This window comes from Oncorhynchus mykiss, chromosome 7, assembly GCF_057628025.1.
Source record: "Oncorhynchus mykiss isolate SJ-2025 chromosome 7, ASM5762802v1, whole genome shotgun sequence".
Lineage (NCBI taxonomy): Eukaryota > Metazoa > Chordata > Actinopteri > Salmoniformes > Salmonidae > Oncorhynchus > Oncorhynchus mykiss.
In genome coordinates this window covers 64,834,279-64,858,560 of record NC_143028.1, presented here as the reverse complement: position 1 = coordinate 64,858,560, position 24,282 = coordinate 64,834,279, and the positions used below count along the sequence as shown (strand labels likewise).

The following is a 24,282-nucleotide window of genomic DNA, read 5'->3' as shown; positions in this document are numbered from 1 at the left end:
GTCTGTCCCCCTTATCCATACTCTCTCTCTCTCCCCCTGTCCCTGTCTGTCCCCCTTATCCATACTCTCTCTCTCTCCTCCTGTCCCTGTCTGTCCCCCTTATCCATACTCTCTCTCTCTCCCCCTGTCCCTGTCTGTCCCCCTTATCCATACTCTCTCTCTCCCCCTGTCCCTGTCTGTCCCCCTTATCCATACTGTCTCTCTCTCCCCCTGTCCATGTCTGTCCCCCTTATCCATACTCTCTCTCTCCCCCTGTCCCTGTCTGTCCCCCTTATCCCTATACTCACTCTCTCCTCCTGTCCCTGTCTGTCCCCCTTATCCATACATTCCCCTCTCTCTCTCTCTCTCTCTCTGCTACCCCCTGTTCCCCTCTCTCTCTCTCTCTCTCTGCTACTGCCTGTTCCCCACTCTCTCTCTCTCTGCTACCTCCTGTTCCCCCCCTCTCTCTCTCTGCTACCCCCTGTTCCCCTCTCTCTCTTTGCTACCCCCTGTTCCCCTCTCTCTCTCTGCTACCCCCTGTTCCCCTCTCTCTCTCTGCTACCCCCTGTTCCCCTCTCTCTCTCTGCTACCTCCTGTTCCCCTCTCTCTCTCTGCTACCCCCTGTTCCCCTCTCTTTCTCTGCTACCCCCTGTTCCCCTCTCTCTCTCTCTCTGCTACCTCCTGTTCCCCTCTCTCTCTCTGCTATCTCCCGTTCCCCTCTCTCTCTCTGCTACCTCCCGCTCCCCTCTCTCTCTCTCTCTGCTACCACCTGTTCCCCTCTCTCTCTCTCTCTGCTACCTCCCATTCCCCTCTCTCTCTCTGCTACCTCCTGTTCCCCTCTCTCTCTGCTACCCCCTGTTCCCCTCTCTCTCTCTCTGCTACCCCCTGTTCCCCTCTCTCTCTCTCTCTGCTACCCCCTGTTCCCCTCTCTCTCTCTGCTACCCCCTGTTCCCCTCTCTCTCTCTGCTACCCCCTGTTCCCCTCTCTCTCTCTGCTACCCCCTGTTCCCCTCTCTCTCTCTGCTACCCCCTGTTCCCCTCTCTCTCTCTCTGCTATCCCCTGTTCCTCTCTCTCTCTCTCTCTGTAACCCTCCTGTCTTCTTTCCCTATTTCTGCTTCAACCCCCAGCCCCCTCCCCTTCTCATATACCTCACTCACACACACACTCCTCACACTCACAGGACTACCATTCCAAGACCAGTCACCATGGCCGACAAGAATGGTGATACTGCCAACAGCAAACCGATGGTTAGGAAGAAAGAGAGGACAACAAAGACAGCGGTGGAGATCAAGAAACAGGTGAAGACGGAGATGAAGAGGGAGGTGAAGTCAAGTTTAGTGAAGAAAGAGGAAAAGGTCCTGGTGTTTGGGGAGAAGGTGGAGGGGAACGGAGAGGTCCCAATGGAGGAGGGAGCCACAGCTGATAAAGACATGGCTAACGGGGCGGTGGAGCCTAACGCAGCAGATGGAGAGTATGAACCCATTGAGCTTCCTCCTTGGGAGATCATGGAAGGGTGGGTGACAACAGATACCATGTGTGTCTGTACTGTATGTCTCTGTCTCCTGCTGCTTTGATCTCATGTTTTATGTTGGGGGGCACAAAGTGACATGGAATCACAATTCATGTATTGTTTCCTACTGTATAATAATCTGCAATTAATATCGATAGCTGAGTAATTACATAGTTGTTACCAAAGTAGACAGAACTGAAGTGTTGCCTAATGACCTTTAGAGGGATGATGAGGGTTGCTTCTCCCATTATGGAGAGAGATATCCACTGTCATTCCAATGTGACAGGAGGAAATGGGTTTAGAATGCTGTGGAACACCGTAGAACTCTGTTGAACACTAGAACACTGTGAAACACTGGAACGTCCACAGTGGTTTCGTTGTGACTGTCCATACGACTTACCATTGTGACAGCAGTGTCACTATAAAATGAGAGGTCAAATGTCAGGCAGAACATAGCCACTGAGTTTTACCATAAAGTAAAATTATATCCAAAATGAAGGTAAACTGTACAAGATAACTTTCGATGAAACTTTCATTACCTTCATAGTGTTGTCTGCTTATCTAATCAATAATAGAGTATGTTTCCATGTTTGGTAGAATCTGGTTAAATCAATTCCACAGGCATTTATTTCAATGGACTTCTGGGGGTTTAAATGTGCTTCCACAAATTCCATCCGGCCCAGTCATTAGTTGACCATTAGAGGCCTATAAAGTTGCACAGTCATTGGGTTATCCCCCTGTGAGTTGGTGTGTTAGCATACTGGGTCATGTTGCAGCAGTGAGGGGCTTGGTTAAGTTACAGCTATAAGGGATTTTTCCATTCTGAGTTGATATGTGTTTAGGATTCTGTGCAGGGTGGATGAGGTGTGAGAGTGTTGGTTCGTAGGAGCAGCCGAGGGTACGGAAATACCCTGTCTTTTTTATCACCCCACCATCTGGTGTCACTGTGTTGGGGGTTAAATTTGTTGACACTGCAACAAAATGCAATATGTACTGTATAGCACATATATGACTAAATTAAAGGGATAAAGAACACTATTCTCTGTGGACAGAGCCTGTGGATTACTTAATGATTACTGTAGGAGTCACTTCCCAATTCACTAGCCATCCATCGTTAGCCTCCATTAGACACACACGACTCGGCCCTGCTATTTTCAAAATCGCCTTCTCATAATCAAAACATTTGAACTGGGTCAGGTTTCCAGAATCCTTGGACATACCTTATTGAGAGGAAGAACTGGAGAGGTGTGACCGATTTGAAGAGAAGATGCTAAAAGTCATTTTTACAAGGCTAGAGTATGCACTTCTTTTAGTTTGTGGTGAGTGACTAAAACTATCGTTTCAAGTGACTGTTATCACCATCTGACCACATCACCAAATATAACTGCCTAGATGATTACTAGACAGGGACAATGTGGAAATATTGTCCAAACTGATGAGCACAAGTGTAAGCTGTTTGCTCTTGTTTTCATCTTAGGGTTAGGGCTATAATAAGGGTGAAGATCAGGGTTTGTGAGTATAATTGTGTTTCTAGCTAGTGTAGTACTGTACCTCTGTCCTGTGCAGTTAGTACTGACCATCCACTGTACCAGTGGGGTGATCTTGGCCGCTGCCGCGGGCCACAACGAGCCCTGCTGGGCCTGCCCTGGTCTTGGCCGCGGGCCACAACAAGCCCTGCTGGGCCTGCCCTGGTCTTGGCCGCTGCCACGGGCCACAACGAGCCCTACTGGGCCTGCCCTGGTCTTGGCCGCTGCCGCGGGCCACAACGAGCCCTACTGGGCCTGCCCTGGTCTTGGCCGCTGTCGCGGGCCACAACGAGCCCTGCTGGGCCTGCCCTGGTCTTGGCCGCTGCCGCGGGCCACAACGAGCCCTGCTGGGCCTGCCCTGGTCTTGCCATGGTTAATGTTGAAGTGGGTCATTGAGTCAGAGGGCTAATAATACAGAGCTAGTCTATGACTAAAATTAGTCCTGTACTCCCGTCTTTCTGCCTGCTCTACCCTGCCCTACCATGCTGCCAGCTCTTTCATCTGTCTGCTGTTCCAGCCAGGCAGCCACCCCCTCTGTTCCCCTGTTTCGGTGTGTCTTTGTTTGTCTGGTTTGAAATAACACAGATGTCACTGATCCAGGGGGTAAAATGCCCCCAGGAGTGTATTTAGAGTCATCCTGCATACCGGTTGTAGATTCCATTGTGTAAATATTTGTGGGAGAGAACCAAACTGAAACATATGTTACAGTAACTGGGGTGCTATCTAAGGAGAGGCACATGTGAACAGCTGTTATAACACACAGGTCATGTTGTGGAACTGTACACACTTCATAATAATAATATGACATACTATAACACAATCAATTAAGTTTGGGATGGCAAAATGTTAAATCAGACCTCCCTAACCTTGAACAGTGTACTGATGACAGAGAACCCTTCTCCCATTCGTTAATTAACCCCATCCCCCTATTCCCTCTCCACCCAGGGACCGCATCGACCCATTCCAATTCAAGTTCCAGTTCAAGAATGTGGAGTACTCGTCAGGTCGGAACAAGACGTTCCTGTGTTACCTGGTGGACAAGGGGAAAGCTGATGATGGTCTGATGAGAGGTTACCTGGAGGATGAACACTCAGGAGCCCACGCTGAGCAGGCCTTCTTTCTCAAGACTCTCCCAGACTACGACCTTGCTGTCAAATACACTGTCACCTGGTGCGTATCTCTCAAATACACTGTCACCTGGTATTTATCTCTCAAATAAACTGTCACGTTGTAACTATCTCTCACATACACTGTCACCTGGTAACTATCGGTCAAATAAACTGTCACATGCATGGTAACTATCTCTTAAAAACACTGTCACCTGGTAACTATCGGTCAAATGAACTGTCACCTGGTAACTATCTCTCAAGTACACTGTCACCTGCATGGTAACTATCTCTTAAATACACTGTCACCTGGTAACTACATGTCAAATACACAGTCGCACATACATACACACAGTATCTACACAGATAGCTGTGGCCCGTTTCACAGGAAGTTAGCAGCACTAAATTAAAAGATTAGAACCCTCTCTATGACCTCATCACATGTGCCTAATTCATCTTTACCCCCTCCCCTGTCCCAGGTACATGTCATCCAGCCCCTGTGCGGCCTGCGCGGCTAAGATCGCAGAGGCCCTCCGGGCAAGGAAGACCATCAAGATGACCCTATTTTCAGCCCGGCTGTTTGAGTGGGAGGAGCAAGAGATCCAAGCGGGGCTAAATGCTCTGTCTCAAGCGGGCTGTAAGCTGAGGATGATGAAGCCCATGGACTTCACCTACGTCTGGGACACTTTTGTAGAGAACAACGACCTAACGTTCACCCTCTGGGAGGACTGCCAGGACAACTATGAGTACTACCACGAGAAACTGGCCGAAATCATGCAGTGATCACAGTGAGTGTAAGGGAGAGGAACACACATATGCATGCATTTGATAGGGCTACGTATGCACACTTATGCAGGCTAGATACACATGAAGAGTTTCATTCATAGTACTGCTAGCTTTTACACAGTGAAGTGTAACAAATTAACAAATAACTGTTATATTTTACACAAGCATGAAGGTACCCATAAGCAATCATTTCTGATGAAAAAACACAATGTGAAAAATTGGTGGATATAGAGTTTTGGAAATAAACTCTTCACATGCAGGTATGCCGGGATGCACATAGACACCTGCAGTCACAAGACTGATCCCAGAGATGATCTCACAGATGGAACACACAAAGCCAGTGAGGGGCCAGCCCAATAGGCCAGAGCAGTAAAGCGAACGAGGGTGACCCCAGTGAGACCAACAGATACAGCTATTCCCCTGGCTGATGAACTGCTGCATAATGAGGGCAGCTGCTGACATTCAGGAGGAATGGTGCTGAAGACTGGAGGCTCACCTTCAATCCTGGGGTTCTGCTCCTCAGAGAACGTCTTAGTGCTCTATTCAGTCTGTGTTGCAGCATTACAGATAACACAATAGAAATGTAAAGGTAATTTCCGATTGAGCCAACATATGCAAATCAAATCTTATTGGTCACAAACACATGGTTAGCAGATGTTATTGGCCACATACACATGGTTAGCAGATGTTATTGGCCACATACACATGGTTAGCAGATGTTATTGGCCACATACACATGGTTAGCAGATGTTATTGGCCACATACACATGGTTAGCAGATGTTATTGGCCACATACACATGGTTAGCAGATGTTATTGGCCACATACACATGGTTAGCAGATGTTATTGGCCACATACACATGGTTAGCAGATGTTATTGGCCACATACACATGGTTAGCAGATGTTATTGGCCACATACACATGGTTAGCAGATGTTATTGGCCACATACACATGGTTAGCAGATGTTATTGGCCACATACACATGGTTAGCATGTTATTGGTCACATACACATGGTTAGCAGATGTTATTGGTCACATACACATGGTTAGCAGATGTTATTGGTCACATACACATGGTTAGCATGTTATTGGTCACATACACATGGTTAGCAGATGTTATTGGTCACATACACATGGTTAGCAGATGTTATTGGTCACATACACATGGTTAGCAGATGTTATTGGTCACATACACATGGTTAGCAGATGTTATTGGTCACATACACATGGTTAGCAGATGTTATTGCGAGTGTAGTGAAATGCAGCATTTACTGGGAATGCAGTATCCGCTAACGTGGAAATATTGCCTTTAAATTTCAATGGAGCTGTAACGCTGTACTTCCGCGATACGGATTGAATAGAGCCATAAAGGTTAGTTGGAGTTCCCTTTAGGTTAGTCAGCAAACGATGAGATGTGTAGTATTCTTCTTATCTTTCTGATGAGGCGATGGCAATATGTTTTGAGTTGCTGTTGATGTCTATATTCTCTCTCCTTCTCTCGCTCTAGAATTCACCCATCACCTGCCACCTCCACTATCCCAGCATCCTCAGTGATGTGAGCAGTTTGGGTGCTTGTGCGTCAAGCCATTCTGCTCTACACCCCTCTATGAAGCCAGCTACAGACCTCCCCTCCATATGGAACTCTCTGTCGCAGCTTCCATTTTCCGTTCTGGAGTTGTTCTCACAGGACGCGTGTTTGCTGGTTCATCTGTGGATTAATTGTCAATGTCAAGATGAAGGCTTTGCAATGATGCACTCCTGGGTTATAATTAAAGTATAAATGATCTATTATTTTTTATTACAATTGAAGTTATAATAATTTGTCCTTCTCCTTCTGTGTCCTCGAAGTATGTTTCCTACTGTATCTGCACAAATATCATTTTTCATATCTGCACTAAATGTTTGCTTCTTCAAGGGCAACATTCAGGGGGCTAGTTGAAAGCCTGGTAAGAATCCATGGAACTCAGAGCAGGAAGCTTTGGTTGAGTTATCTAGATAAAGTCATGCTCTAGCGTAGTCTTGTGGGCTGTTGAGTTATCTAGATAAAGTCATACTCTAGCGAAGTCTTGTGGGTTGTTGAGTTATCTAGATAAAGTCGTGCTCTAGCGTAGTCTTGTGGGCTGTTGAGTTATCTAGATAAAGTCATGCTCTAGCGTAGTCTTGTGGGCTGTTGAGTTATCTAGATAAAGTCATACTCTAGCGAAGTCTTGTGGGTTGTTGAGTTATCTAGATAAAGTCGTGCTCTAGCGTAGTCTTGTGGGTTGTTGAGTTATCTAGATAAAGTCATACTCTAGCGTAGTCTTGTGGGTTGTTGAGTTATCTAGATAAAGTCATACTCTAGCGTAGTCTTGTGAGTTGTTGAGTTATCTAGATAAAGTCATGCTCTAGCGTAGTCTTGTGAGCTGTTGAGTTATCTAGATAAAGTCATACTCTAGCGTAGTCTTGTGGGTTGTTGAGTTATCTAGATAAAGTCATGCTCTAGCGTAGTCTTGTGAGTTGTTGAGTTATCTAGATAAAGCCGTGCTCTAGCCTAGTCTTGAGAGCACTGCCTCTAGTCTCACGTTCCAGACTCGGAATGCTGAGCGCCACCAGTCAGCCACCCTTCATGGAGTAGAGGCACTAAAACATTGGGGATAACATGTTAACGACCATCAGAGACAGGGGAGTCAGAGCAATCTGCTTTTTCTGGCTCTCAGTTCCTGTGAAGTCATATTACAGAATGTAAGAGAGCTTTGGAGTAAATTAAGAATCATTTAAGAATGACTGAACTCATCATCAGCAGATAAGGAAAGCGTATTTTAATGAGACGACCATGCATTGTTGCACACAACACTAGATTACATTTACATCTCTGACTGAACAGTACTTCTTCACAGAGATCTGATATCTGAAAAACATGCCAAATCTAGCAGTCTCCAAGCAGCTAGCCACAAAGAAGAGACATGGTCCATGTTACAGACTTTCAGTAGCCTAACATACTCATTGACATTCAAAGCAGTGACAAAGAATTAGAAATAGAGATGATTCTGAGCACCTTGACTATGTTGATTATCATTTCCATTCAAATAATGAGTGTATGAGATGAGTCTCTTCAGGTCTGCATGTTCCTGCCATGGCCATGCATCAGCTGGTGCTCTGTCATTGCTCGCCTGCTGGAGAGAAGAGAAGGGGACAGGGGAGGGGTGGAGAGAAGAGGAGGGGACAGGGGAGGGGTGGAGAGAAGAGGAGGGGACAGGGGAGGGGTGGAGAGAAGAGGAGGGGACAGGGGAGGGGTGGAGAGAAGACGAGGGAACAGGGGAGGGGTGGAGAGAAGAGAAGGGGACAGGGGAGGGGAGAGAGAAGAGAAGGGGACAGGGGAGGGGTGGAGAGAAGAGGAGGGGACAGGGGAGGGGTGGAGAGAAGAGGAGGGGACAGGGGAGGGGTGGAGAGAAGAGAAGGGGACAGGGGAGGGGTGGAGAGAAGAGGAGGGGACAGGGGAGGGGTGGAGATAAGTTAGTGGAAAGGAGAGGAGGGGACAGGGGAGGGGTGGAGAGAAGAGGAGGGGACAGGGGAGGGGTGGAGAGAAGAGGAGGGGACAGGGGAGGGGTGGAGAGAAGAGGAGGGAACAGGGGGGGGGGGTGGAGAGAAGAGGAGGGAACAGGGGAGGGGTGGAGGAACCAGTCACCAGCATTTTCTGCAGGGGTCAAACATTCACACACACAAAAAAATGTATTCCTCAAAACTCACTTTGTTCTTCTTATCTGTATACTTATTGTGTCTCTGCATATTCTTTTGAAAACTAGCAAGCTACATTTCTGGTGTGCTGATGTTTATCCATCATTCAGGTATTAATCTGTTCATCATCAAACAAACACTCAGACAACACAAAAAAGGCATGATGACTTTTAGTAATTACGCATTGGAGTCTCTGCCAGTACAGCCTAGAGTTTGTTTGCGTGCGTATCCCTTGTAGTACCCACAGTTTGGGAACCCCTTTTTTAATAGATAAAATGATATCATGTAGATATACAGTACATGGCAATATCAGATCATGGTAAATAATGGTTGAATTGTAATGATAAAAAAACTTAACACATTTAAAATGACTTACCAAAGTAATTATTATGTAGTTACTAAAATCACACTTAACAAATTCCGGACGCTAGGTTATTACAAACACCTGAAAATCAAGAACCTCTAGTCAGTGTCAAGGGCAATTCTAAATCCAGATCTCCAGTCAGTTTACCTGTAGGAAATGAGGTGTCAAGGTGTACTTACATAGTTCCTGATACAGCTATAGTCTTCCTCGATTCCTCAGACACTTACTGTATTAGCCCCTAGAGAAGGTGACACTAGCCTTTCATCCCCCTCCCTCCCTGACACACACACACTAGCCGACCTCACACATACACCCCTCGTTAATTAGGCTACAGTCACATAGACACACAACGTCACTGCTAAAGACAAAATTGTACTTTTTTTCCTTCCTCAAATAGTGAGACACAAATCAAGCTCTGCCATTGATAATATATAAGGGAAAAAATATATAGGGGAAAACGTATGATTTATCCGATGATTTGTGTCAGTATAATTCCTGTGATGCTCAGGACTTGGGGTTGGGATAGCTTCTGCAGGTTGAGGTACTGTCTACATTGTCTGGTTAATACACAGGTGCTGTAAGGGAATTTCATTTCCCAAGCGATTAGCATTATCCAACAATATTTCTCAAAGAAACAATTTTGAAAAACCAATAAATCACAGCTTTGAATAGGGGTGCTTGTGTTATTCCATTGCACACTAAAATCAATCTTATTTAACGTGTTTGTGAAGCACAAGAATAAGGCTATTCAGTAACATCTTGATCCTTTGGGTATTTTGAGGAGCATTCAGATTCAACTTGAGTGTCAGTCATCAAACTGTAGCACAAGCATAAAGAAACAGAAGAGATGTGAGTGGGTGGTTGTAGTGAGCAGGTTGAACTCCTCTATTAGCATACCCACCTCTTCTCTAGTTAAGATGCCTTGGTCTCAGAGCGGGTGGCCTCAGAGCGGGTGGCCTCAGATCGGGTGGCCTCAGAGCGGGTGGTCTCAGATCGGGTGATCTCAGATCGGGTGGCCTCAGATCGGGTGGTCTCAGATCGGGTGGCCTCAGATCGGGTGGCCTCAGAGCTGTTCTGTTCTTCAGGCCTGACACGAACCCCCTCCTCCTAATGAACCTCCCACAGTAAAGTCTCCCGTTACCATGACACTAAGAGAGTTGCCGTTGGAAATGCAGTCGTCTTGACAACACTTTCCGGGCCAGGTTTCCCTAGGTGAGAAATGCAGCCTGCTGTTAAAGGTCTGTGGGTGTATAGCAGGGGTGGACAGAGATACAGAAAAAGAGAGAAAGGGATATAGACAGATGGAATAAGAGCAAGTGAGAGAATAAGAGCAAGTGAGATAGTGAGAGCGATAGAAAGATGCAGAATAAGAGAGAGAGAGCAAGAATTGGCAGTTACAGAATGCATTTATAGTGCTGGATTCTCTCATTGTTGAAGACCTCTGACCAGCAACCAACTAGATAAAGACTAGTTGTAATCTCCTTCAGTACATGACTACAGTGCAGCGGTATCTGCAAAGTAACGCTACATAGACAGAATTCAGAAAACTTAGGTTGATGTTTAGAATTTCAATGGTCACCATGTTGGCATGAAAAGTTCCAACACAATGACATTGTCACCAGCCTTGTATTTTCAGATCAGGGTGAGGAGACAAAGCCACTTTATTGAATTGCAGTTTATTGAATTGCAAACCTACTACGCTTCACTAAACAAGACAATATCTGTCACCACTGTTTCGCGGACACCGTCGTCGTGATCCCAGACCAGCTAAACATGTTTGCCTGCTTTGAGGATACAGTGCCACCGACGCAGCCTGCTCTCCTTCTCCGTGGCCGACGTGAGTAAGACATTTAAGCGTGTTAACCCCCACAGGCGGCTGGCCCAAACAGCATCCCTAGCCGCATCCTCAGCATGCGCAGACCACCTGGCTGGAGTGTTTACAGACATATTTAATCTCTCACTATCCCAGTTGGCTGCCCCCACTTGCTTCAAGATGTCCACCATTGTTTCTGTACCCAAGAAAGCACTCACCTTTGTAATCATGAAGTGCTTTGAGAGACTAGGCAAGGATCATATCACCTCCACCTTACCTGACACCCTAGACCCATCTCAATTTGCATACCACCCCAATAGATCCACAGACGATGCAATCGTCATCGCACTACACACTGCCCTATCCCATCTGGACAAGAGGAATACCTATGTAAGAATGCTGTTCATTGACTATAGCTCAGCCTTCAACATGATAGTGCCCTCCAATCTCATCATTAAGTTCGGGGCCCTGGGCCTGAACCCTGCCCTGTGCATCTGGGTCCTGGACTTCCTTACGGGCCACCCCTCAGGTGGTGAAGGTAGGAAACAACACCTCCACTACGCTGATCTTCTGTTCACCTTTCACTGCGTCATGGGTGATGGAATGAATCATCAAGTTTGAGGACGACAACTGCTTACCAACAATGACGAGACAGTCTAGAGGGAGGAGGTGAGGGCCCTGGCGGAGTGGTGCCAGGAAAATAACCTCTTTCTCAACGTCAACAAAAAGAAGGAGCTGATTGTCGACTTCAGGACAGCAGTGGGACAGCAGTGGAGAAGGTGTTTTGCACGCCCAATTTTTCCGTTTTTGATTTGTAAAAAAGTTTGAAATATCCAATAAATGTCGTTCCACTTCATGATTGTGTCCCACTTGTTGTTGATTCTTCACAAAAAAATACAGTTTTATATCTTTATGTTTGAAGCCTGAAATGTGGCAAAAGGTCGCAAAGTTCAAGGGGGCCGAATACTTTCGCAAGGCACTGTATCACAACTGCGCCGCTCGCTACTGCAGGGCTCTCCAGAGGGTGGTGCGGTCTGCCCAACGCATCACTTGGGACACACTGCCTACCCTCCAGGACACCTACAGCACCCGATGTCACAGGAAGGCCCAAAAGATCCTCAACGTCTTCAACCACCCAGGCCTTGGCCTGTTCAACCCGCTATCATCCAGAAAGCGAGGTCAGTACAGCTGCATCAAAGCTGGGACCGAGAGACTGAAAAGCAGCTTCCATCAATCAAATTTAATCAATCAATCAAATGTATTTATAAAGCCCTTCTTACATCAGCTGATGTCACAAAGTGCTGTACAGAAACCCAGCCTAAAACTCCAAACAGCAAGCAATGCAGGTGTAGACGCACGGTGGCTAGGTAAAACTCCCTAGAGAGGCCAGAGCCAAGGAAGAAACCTAGAGAGGAACCAAGCTATGAGGGGTGGCCAGTCCTCTTCTGGCTGGGCCATCAGACTGTTAAATAGCCATCACTAGAGCCAGCTACCACCTGGTTACTCAACCCTGCACCTTAGAGGCTGCTACCCTATGTATATAGTCATGGAATCATTGTTTTGCGAATTTCATATGTATATACTGTATTCCACTGTATTTTTGTGAATGCCATTCCAACATTGCTCATCCTAATATGTATATATTTCTTAAATTCTATTATTTTACTTTAAGATTTGTGTGTATTGTTGTGAATTGTTAGATACTACTGCACTGCTAGGAACACAAGCATTTTGCTACACACGCAATAACATCTGCTAAATATGTCTACAGTATGTGACCAATACAATTTGATTTGAAACCATGAACTTAGTGAATACCACTGGATTTTAATGAGTGTTTATTTTACTATGCCAATATGTCTTTGTTTTAAATGTTTTGGGGCCAAACTGTTGTCCAAATATCAGTTCAACTGATCAAAGTCCTTTTCCGCTACAAAACAAGGTACAGTTGTTGTGGCTACAGTCGTTGACTCTATAGATATAGTAGGGAACTTGATGGATTGTACACTGACGTTACACTGCAGCCACGCCGATTGATGGCTGTAATACCAATGTTAGCGCTGTTGGACCACTTATTAAATCATAATGAAAGCCTTTCTGACCTTGACATAGAAATAAATGATATTTCCGACAATGAGAGAGATCCAAAATGAAAAGAGGTTGATGAACATGAAAAGAATAGACAAGGAGGATAAATAAATGTATCTTTCTTACACTCTTGAGAGGCATCTCTATTCTTGGAAAATTGGGTTCATAGACCTCTTCCAAAATCAGAAGACCTAAAAGGTCATCTGAATGACTTGCAGAGGAAGGATCATGTGATACTGTATCATAGACTTTATAAAAAATATATGTTCAGTGGAATAGTGGTTGAACACAGGATCAGTCGACTTGAATCACAAGACAACAAACCATCACACAAAGAATCACCCTGAAACAAATGTATTACAACGAACCATCACCCTGAAACCAATGTATTACAACGAACCATCACCCTGAAACCAATGTATTACAACGAACCATCACCCTGAAACCAATGTATTACAACGAACATCACACAAAGAATCACCCTGAAACAAATGTATTACAACGAACATCACACAAAGAATCACCCTGAAACCAATGTATTACAACGAACATCACACAAAGAATCACCCTGAAACAAATGTATTACAATGAACCATCACACAAAGAATCACCCTGAAACAAATGTATTACAACGAACCATCACACAAAGAATCACCCTGAAACAAATGTATTACAACGAACCATCACACAAAGAATCACCCTGAAACAAATGTATTACAACGAACCATCACACAAAGAATCACCCTAAAACAAATGTATTACAACGAACCATCACACAAAGAATCACCCTGAAACAAATGTATTACAACGAACCATCACACAAAGAATCACCCTGAAACAAATGTATTACAACGAACCATCACACAAAGAATCACCCTGAAACAAATGAATTACAACGAACATCACACAAAGAATCACCCTGAAACAAATGTATTACAACGAACCATCACACAAAGAATCACCCTGAAACAAATGTATTACAACGAACCATCACACAAAGAATCACCCTGAAACAAATGTATTACAACGGACCATCACCCTGAAACAAATGTATTACAACGAACCATCACCCTGAAACCAATGCATTACAACGAACATCACACAAAGAATCACCCTGAAACAAATGTATTACAACGAACATCACACAAAGAATCACCCTGAAACAAATGTATTACAACGAACCATCACACAAATAATCACCCTGAAACAAATGTATTACAACGAACCATCACACAAAGAATCACCCTGAAACAAATGTATTACAACGAACCATCACCCTGAAACAAATGTATTACAACGAACATCACACAAAGAATCACCCTGAAACAAATGTATTACAACAAACCATCACACAAAGAATCACCCTGAAACAAATGTATTACAACGAACCATCACCCTGAAACAAATGTATTACAACGAACCATCACACAAAGAATCACCCTGAAACAAATGTATTACAACAAACCATCACCCCGAAACAAATGTATTATAACGAACCATCACACAAAGAATCACCCTGAAACAAATATATTGCAACGAACCATCACCCTGAAACAAATGTATTACAACGAACCATCACACAAAGAATCACCCTGAAACAAATGTATTACAACGAACATCACACAAAGAATCACCCTGAAACAAATGTATTATAACGAACCATCACAAAAAGAATCACCCTGAAACAAATGTATTACAACGAACCATCACCCTGAAACAAATGTATTACAACGAACCATCACACAAAGAATCACCCTGAAACAAATGTATTACAACGAACCATCACACAAAGAATCACTCTGAAACAAATGTATTACAACGAACCATCACACAAAGAATCACCCTGAAACAAATGTATTACAACGAACCATCACACAAAGAATCACCCTGAAACAAATGTATTACAACGAACCATCACACAAAGAATCACCCTGAAACAAATGTATTACAACGAACCATCACACAAAGAATCACCCTGAAACAAATGTATTACAACGAACCATCACACAAAGAATCACCCTGAAACAAATGTATTACAACGAACCATCACACAAAGAATCACCCTGAAACAAATGTATTACAACGAACCATCACCCAAAGAATCACCCTGAAACAAATGTATTATAACGAACCATCACACAAAGAATCACCCTGAAACAAATGTATTATAACGAACCATCACACAAAGAATCACCCTGAAACAAATGTATTACAACGAACCATCACACAAAGAATCACCCTGAAACAAATGTATTATAACGAACCATCACACAAAGAATCACCCTGAAACAAATGTATTACAACGAACCATCACCCTGAAACAAATGTATTACAACGAACCATCACACAAAGAATCACCCTGAAACAAATGTATTACAACGAACCATCACACAAAGAATCACCCTGAAACAAATGTATTACAACGAACCATCACACAAAGAATCACCCTGAAACAAATGTATTACAACGAACCATCACCCTGAAACAAATGTATTACAACGAACCATCACACAAAGAATCACCCTGAAACAAATGTATTACAACGAACCATCACACAAAGAATCACCCTGAAACAAATGTATTACAACGAACCATCACACAAAGAATCACCCTGAAACCAATGTATTACAACGAACCATCACCCTGAAACAAATGTATTACAACGAACCATCACACAAAGAATCACCCTGAAACAAATGTATTACAACGAACCATCACACAAAGAATCACCCTGAAACAAATGTATTACAACGAACCATCACCCTGAAACAAATGTATTACAACGAACCATCACACAAAGAATCACCCTGAAACAAATGTATTACAACGAACCATCACCCTGAAACAAATGTATTACAACGAACATCACACAAAGAATCACCCTGAAACAAATGTATTACAACGAACCATCACACAAAGAATCACCCTGAAACAAATGTATTACAACGAACCATCACACAAAGAATCACCCTGAAACAAATGTATTACAACGAACCATCACACAAAGAATCACCCTGAAACAAATGTATTACAACGAACCATCACACAAAGAATCACCCTGAAACAAATGTATTACAACGAACCATCACACAAAGAATCACCCTGAAACCAATGTATTACAACGAACCATCACCCTGAAACAAATGTATTACAACGAACATCACACAAAGAATCACCCTGAAACCAATGTATTTCAAATCCCAATGGCTTTATTTTATGTATATAGATTTGTATATATTTATATATATATATTTATAACAACTTTCTTGCTTGATTATCATTTTTTGTTCTGTTAAATTCAAACTACAGGACATAAAGACCAAGGCATTCAACATGATCATTATTACAACAGAGTAAAGAACAATTCAGGGTGCTTGCACATCGTGTACACACATACATACATACATTATACACTTCTGTTTCTGTTAGTAGAAAGAACTCAAATATGGGAAACAACTGGATCCATTGAGACATAGACAAGCACACACAGACAGAGAAAGAGAGAGTGAGCGAGAGAAGGAGAGAGAGAGAGTGTGTTGAGGAGAATTTAGGAAATAAATCAACCATATTCTAATAGCAGAATTCTGTTGCATAGTTTGAAGCAAACAGGTCTGACATTTTGGCATGATAATGAATCTTATTTACTAAAGAGGAGATGGTGGGAAAGAACAGGGAATGAATGTGTTTGTTGTGTGTCTGTCAGGTGAGACACAAACTGAGGAGACGCTGCTCAAAGGCCCTTCTAGATGAAAACAGACAGTTACTGTACCCACAGAGAATGAGCCTCAATACAAACCCTCACATTTGCACATTTACTATTATGCGCACATACACACCACACACACACACACACTTAACAATTTCAGCCAATTTAATTCCTCCCCTGATTTTGCTGTTGTTTCTCTTGCGTCAATCAAATCAACAGGCTTGCCCGTTTCAGTACCTCAGCTCTGTGGGGACACGACCATGAAACCAAAACTACATTTCACATGTAACACCAAACCATTTTGAGTGCCTGTCAGAATTAGTCATGGTTGCATTAACATGGTTGCAGGTCAGGGCGATGTAACAACATCTCACCTCGAGAGAAATGAGCAAAAAAATGTCAAAAGCTGTCAGTGTAAACACAGCTCAATTTAGCAAAACAAGACTGTGCTCTTTGAAAAGTTTCTACAATTATGTTCACACCAAGCCAACCAGAATGAGCGATGGATCTCCAGAATGACCTACGGTCACTCCAACATGCTCAGATAAACCAATCAGCTGCCCTCATACCTCTCTTGCTGGCTTACTTCTGAATCTAAGCAGGGTTTGTCCTGGTCGGTCCCTGAATGGGAGACCAGATGCTGTTGGAGGGCCAGTAGGAGGCACTCTTTCCTCTGGTCTAAAAGAAATTGCCCTGTGCAGGGTAGTCTTTCGGATGGGATGTTAAACGAGGTCCTGATTCTCTGTGGTCACTGAAGATCCCATGGCACTTATCATAAGAGTAGGGGTGTTAACCCCGGTGTCCTGGCTATATTCCCAATCTGGCCCTCAAACCATCAGTCACCTAATCATCCCCAGCTTCCAATTGGCTCATTCATCCCCCTGTAACTATTCCCCAGGTTGTTGCTGTAAATGAGAATGTGATTTCAGTCACCTGATAAAATAAGGGTTAAATAAAAAAGAAAACTTCCTGGTTTCAACAACATAGCTATGAAGAAAGACACCAACCAAGTGCTTAAGCTGAGGCACACCTGTGATGTACACAGAGTCACAGTAACTGGTGATGTAAAGAGAGGGGAAGCTCTCTTTTATATCTTCCTCCTCTAGATCAGCAGCAACCCATAAAGGAGACGAGACAAGCTAGACTGCTGTTGACAACAGCAGAATGCCGTTCTGTGTTACTGATATGGAATCGTTCTCTGATAGAAGAGCAAGTTGTCAATGTGTTTTTAACTAGACAAGAGACATGCGGCCTGTGAAACACTTCTCTACTCTCCCCCATAAGCACTTGGTGACCACACACAGATGAGCCTTGTTAATCGAAGCGAGTCTGGGCAGATGTAGGACTTTAGACATTGGGAATCTGCATGTGGCAACAAGACCCACAGAGACATACTGCACACACAGGTCTCACTGACAGAGCATAGCCTTCTCCACCCCTCGATAGAATGCAACTAGCGAGATCGAAAGAGTGGGAAAAACAGAGCCTTAAAGCGTCAATTAGAAGGAACTACCATAATGGATAGAACTGTTGAATAAACCAGTTAAGAATCTCACACATCTGAGATGCTGCTGTTAGAAGAGAGGTTGACTGGAGTTTGGCACAGCAGCAGACGAGCTCAGTCCTTGGATGGAGGGAGACGGAATGAGAGAGGGAGAGTAATGAGGAAATCGATTGATGTGATACATGTAAAATGATGAGCTGAATAAAGAATGCCTATCCTTGTTAAAGAGTGATTCCCCATGGCTTTGGCTGGATGATGGAATAAACAACGAACAGCATGGCATCATCATTACTTCTCAGTCGGTGCTGAAAGAGATTCAGCATGGGGCTAGTGATAAGGATTGTTCTTTCTAAATACCAAAAATTTAAAATAAACAATATTCGTGGTTAAATTACAAAGTGTGTTTGTTTTAAAAAATATATAAATTTACTGTGTTACTATGGTGTTATATAGTTGATGTATGAAGCTTTTGTTGAGCTGGTTTTCACATCCGTCTGCTATGGTGAGATGGGGTAAAGTCAGATGGTAGACTGCGTGGTTGCTGTTAGTCCCTTATGAATGAACAATGACACAGTCAACAAGTACCTTAGTTAATATCCAGGTAGTAATCGTTCCACACTAGTGATGAGGTACTCAACAGGGACCTGTTACAGTACCTACAGAGAAAGCACTTCATTGAACTGATCTTTGTGAAATTGAATTGGAGTCCCATTCACACATCCATCCACCCCATTCATCCACCCACCCCACCCCATCCCTCCTCCACCCCATCCCATCTCTCCTCCATTCCATCCTATATTTTCAAGGCAGCATCCTCTCAGTGTGTTTCACTGGGACAGCAACTCAGTCAAAATGTGGGAGTTTTGTTTTGGAAGCAGTTAAACATTTGGGATGTCTCATTCCATACTTAAACATGCAGAACATTGAACAGCTAGCTTTTTTTACAAATGGCAATTTTTTTCTCTCTAGTACAGCGTGGTTTAGGCTACACAGAACACGAAAGTACCAATCCTACCAGGTTGGACATATTGCTTTAAACCACCAAGTTGTTTATACATCATGCATGCCACACAGATGATATTATGTTTATACAAAAATAACACCAGTGTCTATTACTGTGTATCATATCAATTACAGAAAGTAATTTTTCTGTCTTTTCGCAATTAGATGCAATTGAAAATGTATTAAAACACAAGAACTGGTTCGGGTAAACATCGGCCTATGTAAAATAAAGGGGGTTATGACTTTCAAATGTGATATTCCAGTTTTCAAACCTTTTTTTATTTACAACTTGCGGAGAAGCTGCCCCAGAAGAAATCCCCCAAACCCAATGAAAAGAAAGCTATCTAAGAAAGACAACGCTTTAGAGAAGCAATGCAGTCCTTTACAGTCAACAGTTATTGCCCAATGCCTTAGCATGTTTCATTTTGTCATACATGAGTCATAATTGAAACATGTGCAATAAGAGGAAAGGTCTTACAGATTGGTCAGAAGCAGCAATGGGCTTGTCCAACAGAGAAACCAAACTTTGCCAGGACTGTCTGGCTGTTCTTTAGTTTGCCATCCACCTCAGACATACAGACCTGTTGGTCTGCTTCTGTAGTACAGTTGTGCCAGGGTTAATAACAAAACAGCAAACAAACAAAAGATCGGGGTGTTTCTAGCGGATGGAGTATCTGTTCACCTACGGAATGGAACCAGTTCAATAAGAGATCAACAACAGCACAACCATGGCAATAGAAGAAGGACAATCTTAGCGACGCTTCAAGTTCTTTGCATTCTCTGTCCACATTTACATGCAACAACATTTGCTATGTTGGGGAGATGGAAAGTATGGAAATACATTCACCTGACAATAACAGTTTAAAACAATCTGGTCAAAAACAAAAAAGAAAGTATAAAAAAAACAGCGATTGTACAAAACAAGAATTTGGCTGAACATTCTTAAAGCTATGCTGGGTGATCACTGACTGACTGCCCCCTTTTCATTACCTAGAGTTCAAAGTTCAAAATCATCCCATGGCAATATTTACACAGTATATTCAATGTAGAAGTGCAGTCTTCCAAATAGATTATCTCAGAAGAAAAGAAAGATTTACCATTGAAAACGAGTCCCCAAAATGTGTCCCGAAAATGAGTCTCTGTCTAACATACTGACCAAACTGTCCGCTTGTGTGTTGGAAAATAAATGTCCACATACATGTTATTCAATCACTTAATCCAAACTGCTCATGCGCATCAACGGGCGTCTGCATGGCCAGGCACTAAAATAGAACTTGGTTCTATTTTAGACGCTTAATGCGCTGTAAGTCCCGCCTTACCATCTACTCATTGGTTTTTACAAGCATATACCCACGTGAGTGATTGAAAGATGAACAAGGTCCACACAGCCATATAAAATCCACATAAGAAAGATGAACAAGGAGAGATAAAAAAAAAACAACTAAATGGCAACCCAATGTTTATCTCCCAGACAAATTAGCTAGCAACAGCAAATGTTTCATGTGTGTTTCGACCTGTCCCCAAATTAATATATTAATTAAAAGTTGGTTTTGGAATTTTAACCTACGTGTCATGAACGTGTCTGGTAGGGATAGACAAAATCAATATGCGCACGATCACGCACGTGTAGAGCCGGTTTGGTCAGCATGTAACGGACACCACAGCAAAAGCATCTTGTTTCTGTTTACGGACACAAACAGGAAGAGGCAGTGATGTCACTACCGGTTTAACAGTTCTACTCTAAACAGTTTCCTAAGTCATTAGAATAAAAAAGGTTAACGATTGATTTGGATGAAATCGAAATTCATGCCCTTTTATCGACAAGTCGACTAAAGTCACTACCCAGTTGTCTAAGTGCACCGATCCTCTCAAAAAATAAATGAAACTCGCAGTCATATTAGTCTGGAAGAACAGACCCCATGTAATAAATATATGTATATAGAGATTAAAAATCATATATACTCCAAATTAATGTTACATTACTTCAATGTTCGGTTTACTACCATGTTCTATTTGACTCACTTTCATTGGGACCTCATTTGATTTAAGTTACTGAGAGAAATAGCAGAATTTAAGCTACTGTCTCTTTAAGACTGTATATAGTGAAGGGAAAGAGGTGGTAAGGCTAGATTGCTGAAAGAGTATGTCCAATCGCATGGCCTACAGTGAGTAAACAGTTTATTTTAGCTTCCTTAGCCCCAGCATCGGCCAACCAATCATGGTTTACAAATGTGGCATAAATATACTGCATATAGAAACATATTCTGCTGTTGATTCATCTCATTCATGGGCTGTACTGTCACCAAAACACTTCAGCCTATACATATATATTCCAAAATATTCAAAAATACTAAATATAAAAATACAGAAGAATTGTAAAAAATGAACAAAACATTTAGTTTATATGAAAATCATGCAAGAAAGCTTCCCAATAATGATGTACTAAGCAAGGAGACCAGCCAGAAGAGGGAGGCGCAGCGCGAGCAGGCTTACGGCAGCAGGCTTACGGCAGCAGGCAGACTATGTTCTGTAAACATCGTTGTAGTCCATGACACATATATCGGCAGTGACACGTTGTTTTGCATCCATCAGTTTTGGGGTCAGAGTGGAATAGAAATGAAACCTCAATAACAATGGGGTACAAAACAACAACAACCTATAAAATATGGCTCTGAGTAAGTAGAAAAGGTGTATCATCAGAGGGTTCTATCGAAGTAAGTAACCTAGATATGAAAATAAGGTTGAAAATATGGCAGTAGTACATCGATAGCACATATGCTGTTGAGGGCGTCACACTCTCTGTCACAGAGTTGGTGGTCGGAGTGGGAGCCAAGTTTAAACTCTCTGTACCATCATTTAAAACAACGACATGCACCACTGAATACAGGAGCTCTCATGTATCAACATCTCTGGTTGTATCGGTTTATTCTTGTTAGAGTATTCCTCTTCTTGTTAGGCCATTATCTGTGGTTGGTGGGTTGGTTGGTAGGTGAGTTGACCCTAGAGGACATGTGGAGATGTGTTGTGTCCCTATGCTAGCAGGCCAGCCTCTAATGGTTGCACCTCCCAGAGGCATTGTGGGAGAGATCGATAGTCCTTTGTCACTCTGAAGCAGACACAGTGACACTCGATAACGACACACACAGTCAAGCTGTAGCTAACAGGAACAAGCCCAACGCCCTTTCGTCAACAGTGAAAAAAGAGTTGTACATTTGCCTTGGTAAGGTACAGATCAGAATGTATTCATGTTTAGTTTTTTTATGTGTGGAAAAAAGGAGTGACAGACTAAAGAAATAACAACTTCCCATTTCTGTCTATACACAGGAAAAGGTAGGTCCTAACCCCGGCAAATAATGACTCCCAAAACCATCTCTAAATTCCCATTATATTTAACACGGCTGAAACATGAATCAAATACGTTATGCATACGAGAGAGGGAGACACGGACGCTCTTATTCTTCCTCCATATTGAGGCAGTATCGTAAGCTGTCAACTTCCTCTCAACGGGCTAGGGAAAACCAGAACCCTGATTGGATGAGATCATCAGATGAGGGAGATGCCCTTCCCTTTTTTCCACATGGTCTTGCTATGATCCCACTCCACAGAGAGGGGGTTCCCTCTGGCTCTAGCCTGCTGCTAGCTTTTCTTTCAATGTGTTGTTTTAAGATAGTTCACTTTTCTGTTAATATAGACTAGCATCCTTTGTACTTTCCTTCCATAAAAACAGGATAAATCATAATAAAATCATGTCTAATGGACCCAGAAGAACCAAACTAAAGTGAGAGATGTTTAGACGGTTGAACCTTCATCCTTGAAAACATGTCATTTATCAGAATGAATGAAGACATGGGTTCCTGGGTTGAACTCCATAACCCATTAGTACATCATGCTTCAAAACAGATCCAATGCATACACACAGTACAGTTAAAACACAGGTTGAGAAATGGAGTGGCAAAACTTAGTAGCTGAAAACTGTTAAATCACATGGCCCATGTTCATCTGATCATCAAATCAGCTTGGAGCTGTGTTGAAGAGCCTATAAAGCATATATACTGTATGTACACATAGATATACTCTAAAAGTGCTGTGTCAGTTAGTGTATGCAGGGTGTAATAAGCATGTACAAAAGGATAAACATGTTGTGTTTCAGTTCTGGGCTATCTGAGGTTAAAATAAAACAATGAAATGTTACAGGACAAAAGAAAAGATATTAAAACTCCAAAGATGGACAGTAGGACAGGCTACAGCCTTTGACAGAGCAGATTGGTGGACCCCACATGGCCCCTCCCACCCATGAGTTTGGGGCGCGATGTGATTTGATGGTCTACATGTCACTCTGCTGTACATAATTAAAGGGCATACACACCACAGTCAGTGCCAGCCCATGGGAATGGCAAAGTGGGTGGGTGGGGCAGGTGAGAGGTAGGTGTAGGGTTCAGGAAGTGGAGGGAAGAGGAGGCGGAGGAAGAGGAGTAGGTGAAGAGGGGTAGGTGAAGAGGGGGAGACGCTGGGACCCCTTGCCTGCTCTGGGTGTACCCTCTGTGGGATGAGGGGCGCACCGCTTGTCCTCTTGGTGGTGGAAGAGAGGAAGTGCAGGATGGTAACCAGCCGGCCGACAGGGGGAGATGGACAGAGCACAACGGAAGAGAGGAGAAGAGAGGAGGTGATCAGCAGGAGGCCTCGTGGCTGACGTCTGGAGCTTCTGCCCCCCCAGAGAAGGATCTGGGCATGTGCTGGAGCGCCACCTCATCACTGCTGCTCTCATCGATGTCAGGGATCCGCGCCTCTTCCTCAGACAGGGGAACAAACTCAGGGTGGGCCATGAAGTTATGGATGGAATTTTTTGATTCTCGGTTCTCTAGCCCCGGGTAAAGAGAGCTACGGAACGCATTCACCACCTTAATCTGTTAGAGAGAGAAAGGTGGGGGCAGGGGGGATAGAGAGATTGAGGGATGGAGAAAGAGCGACAGTGCAGAGAGAGAGAAATACAAATAGCAGTTAGTATGAGGGTCCTGGCTCAGTCTTCCTGTGTTCATGGTGATGGCAGGAGGCAGGCAAGCAGGCAGGCAGGGGATTATGGGTAATCTGCTAGGGGGTACAAAGGGTGGTCAGTGACAGTTGAGAAGTGAAGTGTTCTGCGATGGCAGTCTTGATCACTTGCCCGATTCATCAAACCAAACAG

General features: G+C 43.4%; 2 protein-coding genes across 13 annotated transcripts in view; one reads left to right on the top strand and one right to left on the bottom strand.

Annotated features, from left to right (window-relative positions):
- The first annotated feature begins 764 nt into the window (after positions 1 to 764).
- Positions 765 to 6,725, top strand: LOC110528368 (putative C->U-editing enzyme APOBEC-2). 6 transcript variants are annotated; one of them, XR_016497400.1, is made up of 5 exons: positions 765 to 1,492; positions 3,961 to 4,185; positions 4,601 to 4,915; positions 5,168 to 6,280; positions 6,417 to 6,725. XR_016497400.1 is itself a non-coding variant. In XM_021610385.3 (4 exons), the coding sequence occupies exons 1-3, from the start codon at positions 1,185 to 1,187 to the stop codon at positions 4,902 to 4,904; spliced, it is 837 nt and encodes a 278-aa protein (XP_021466060.3). In that variant the 5' UTR covers positions 970 to 1,184; the 3' UTR covers positions 4,905 to 4,909; positions 6,417 to 6,725. The 6 variants fall into 6 exon arrangements, 2 of the variants coding, with proteins under 2 accessions (XP_021466060.3, XP_021466061.3); XR_016497398.1 differs by having other exon boundaries at positions 1,098 to 1,492; positions 3,961 to 4,215; XR_016497397.1 differs by having other exon boundaries at positions 1,099 to 1,492; positions 3,961 to 4,215; positions 4,601 to 4,909.
- A 9,352-nt stretch (positions 6,726 to 16,077) lies between these two features.
- The window catches only part of LOC110528364 (plasma membrane calcium-transporting ATPase 1), a 192,338-nt gene continuing 184,133 nt past the window's right edge, over positions 16,078 to 24,282 (bottom strand). For all 7 annotated transcript variants that reach the window (XM_021610379.3, XM_021610376.3, XM_036983969.2 and 4 more), the window contains one exon: positions 16,078 to 24,004. In XM_021610379.3, the coding sequence (XP_021466054.1) occupies positions 24,000 to 24,004 (5 nt within the window). In that variant the 3' untranslated portion in view covers positions 16,078 to 23,999. The remainder of the gene's footprint in view (positions 24,005 to 24,282) is intronic.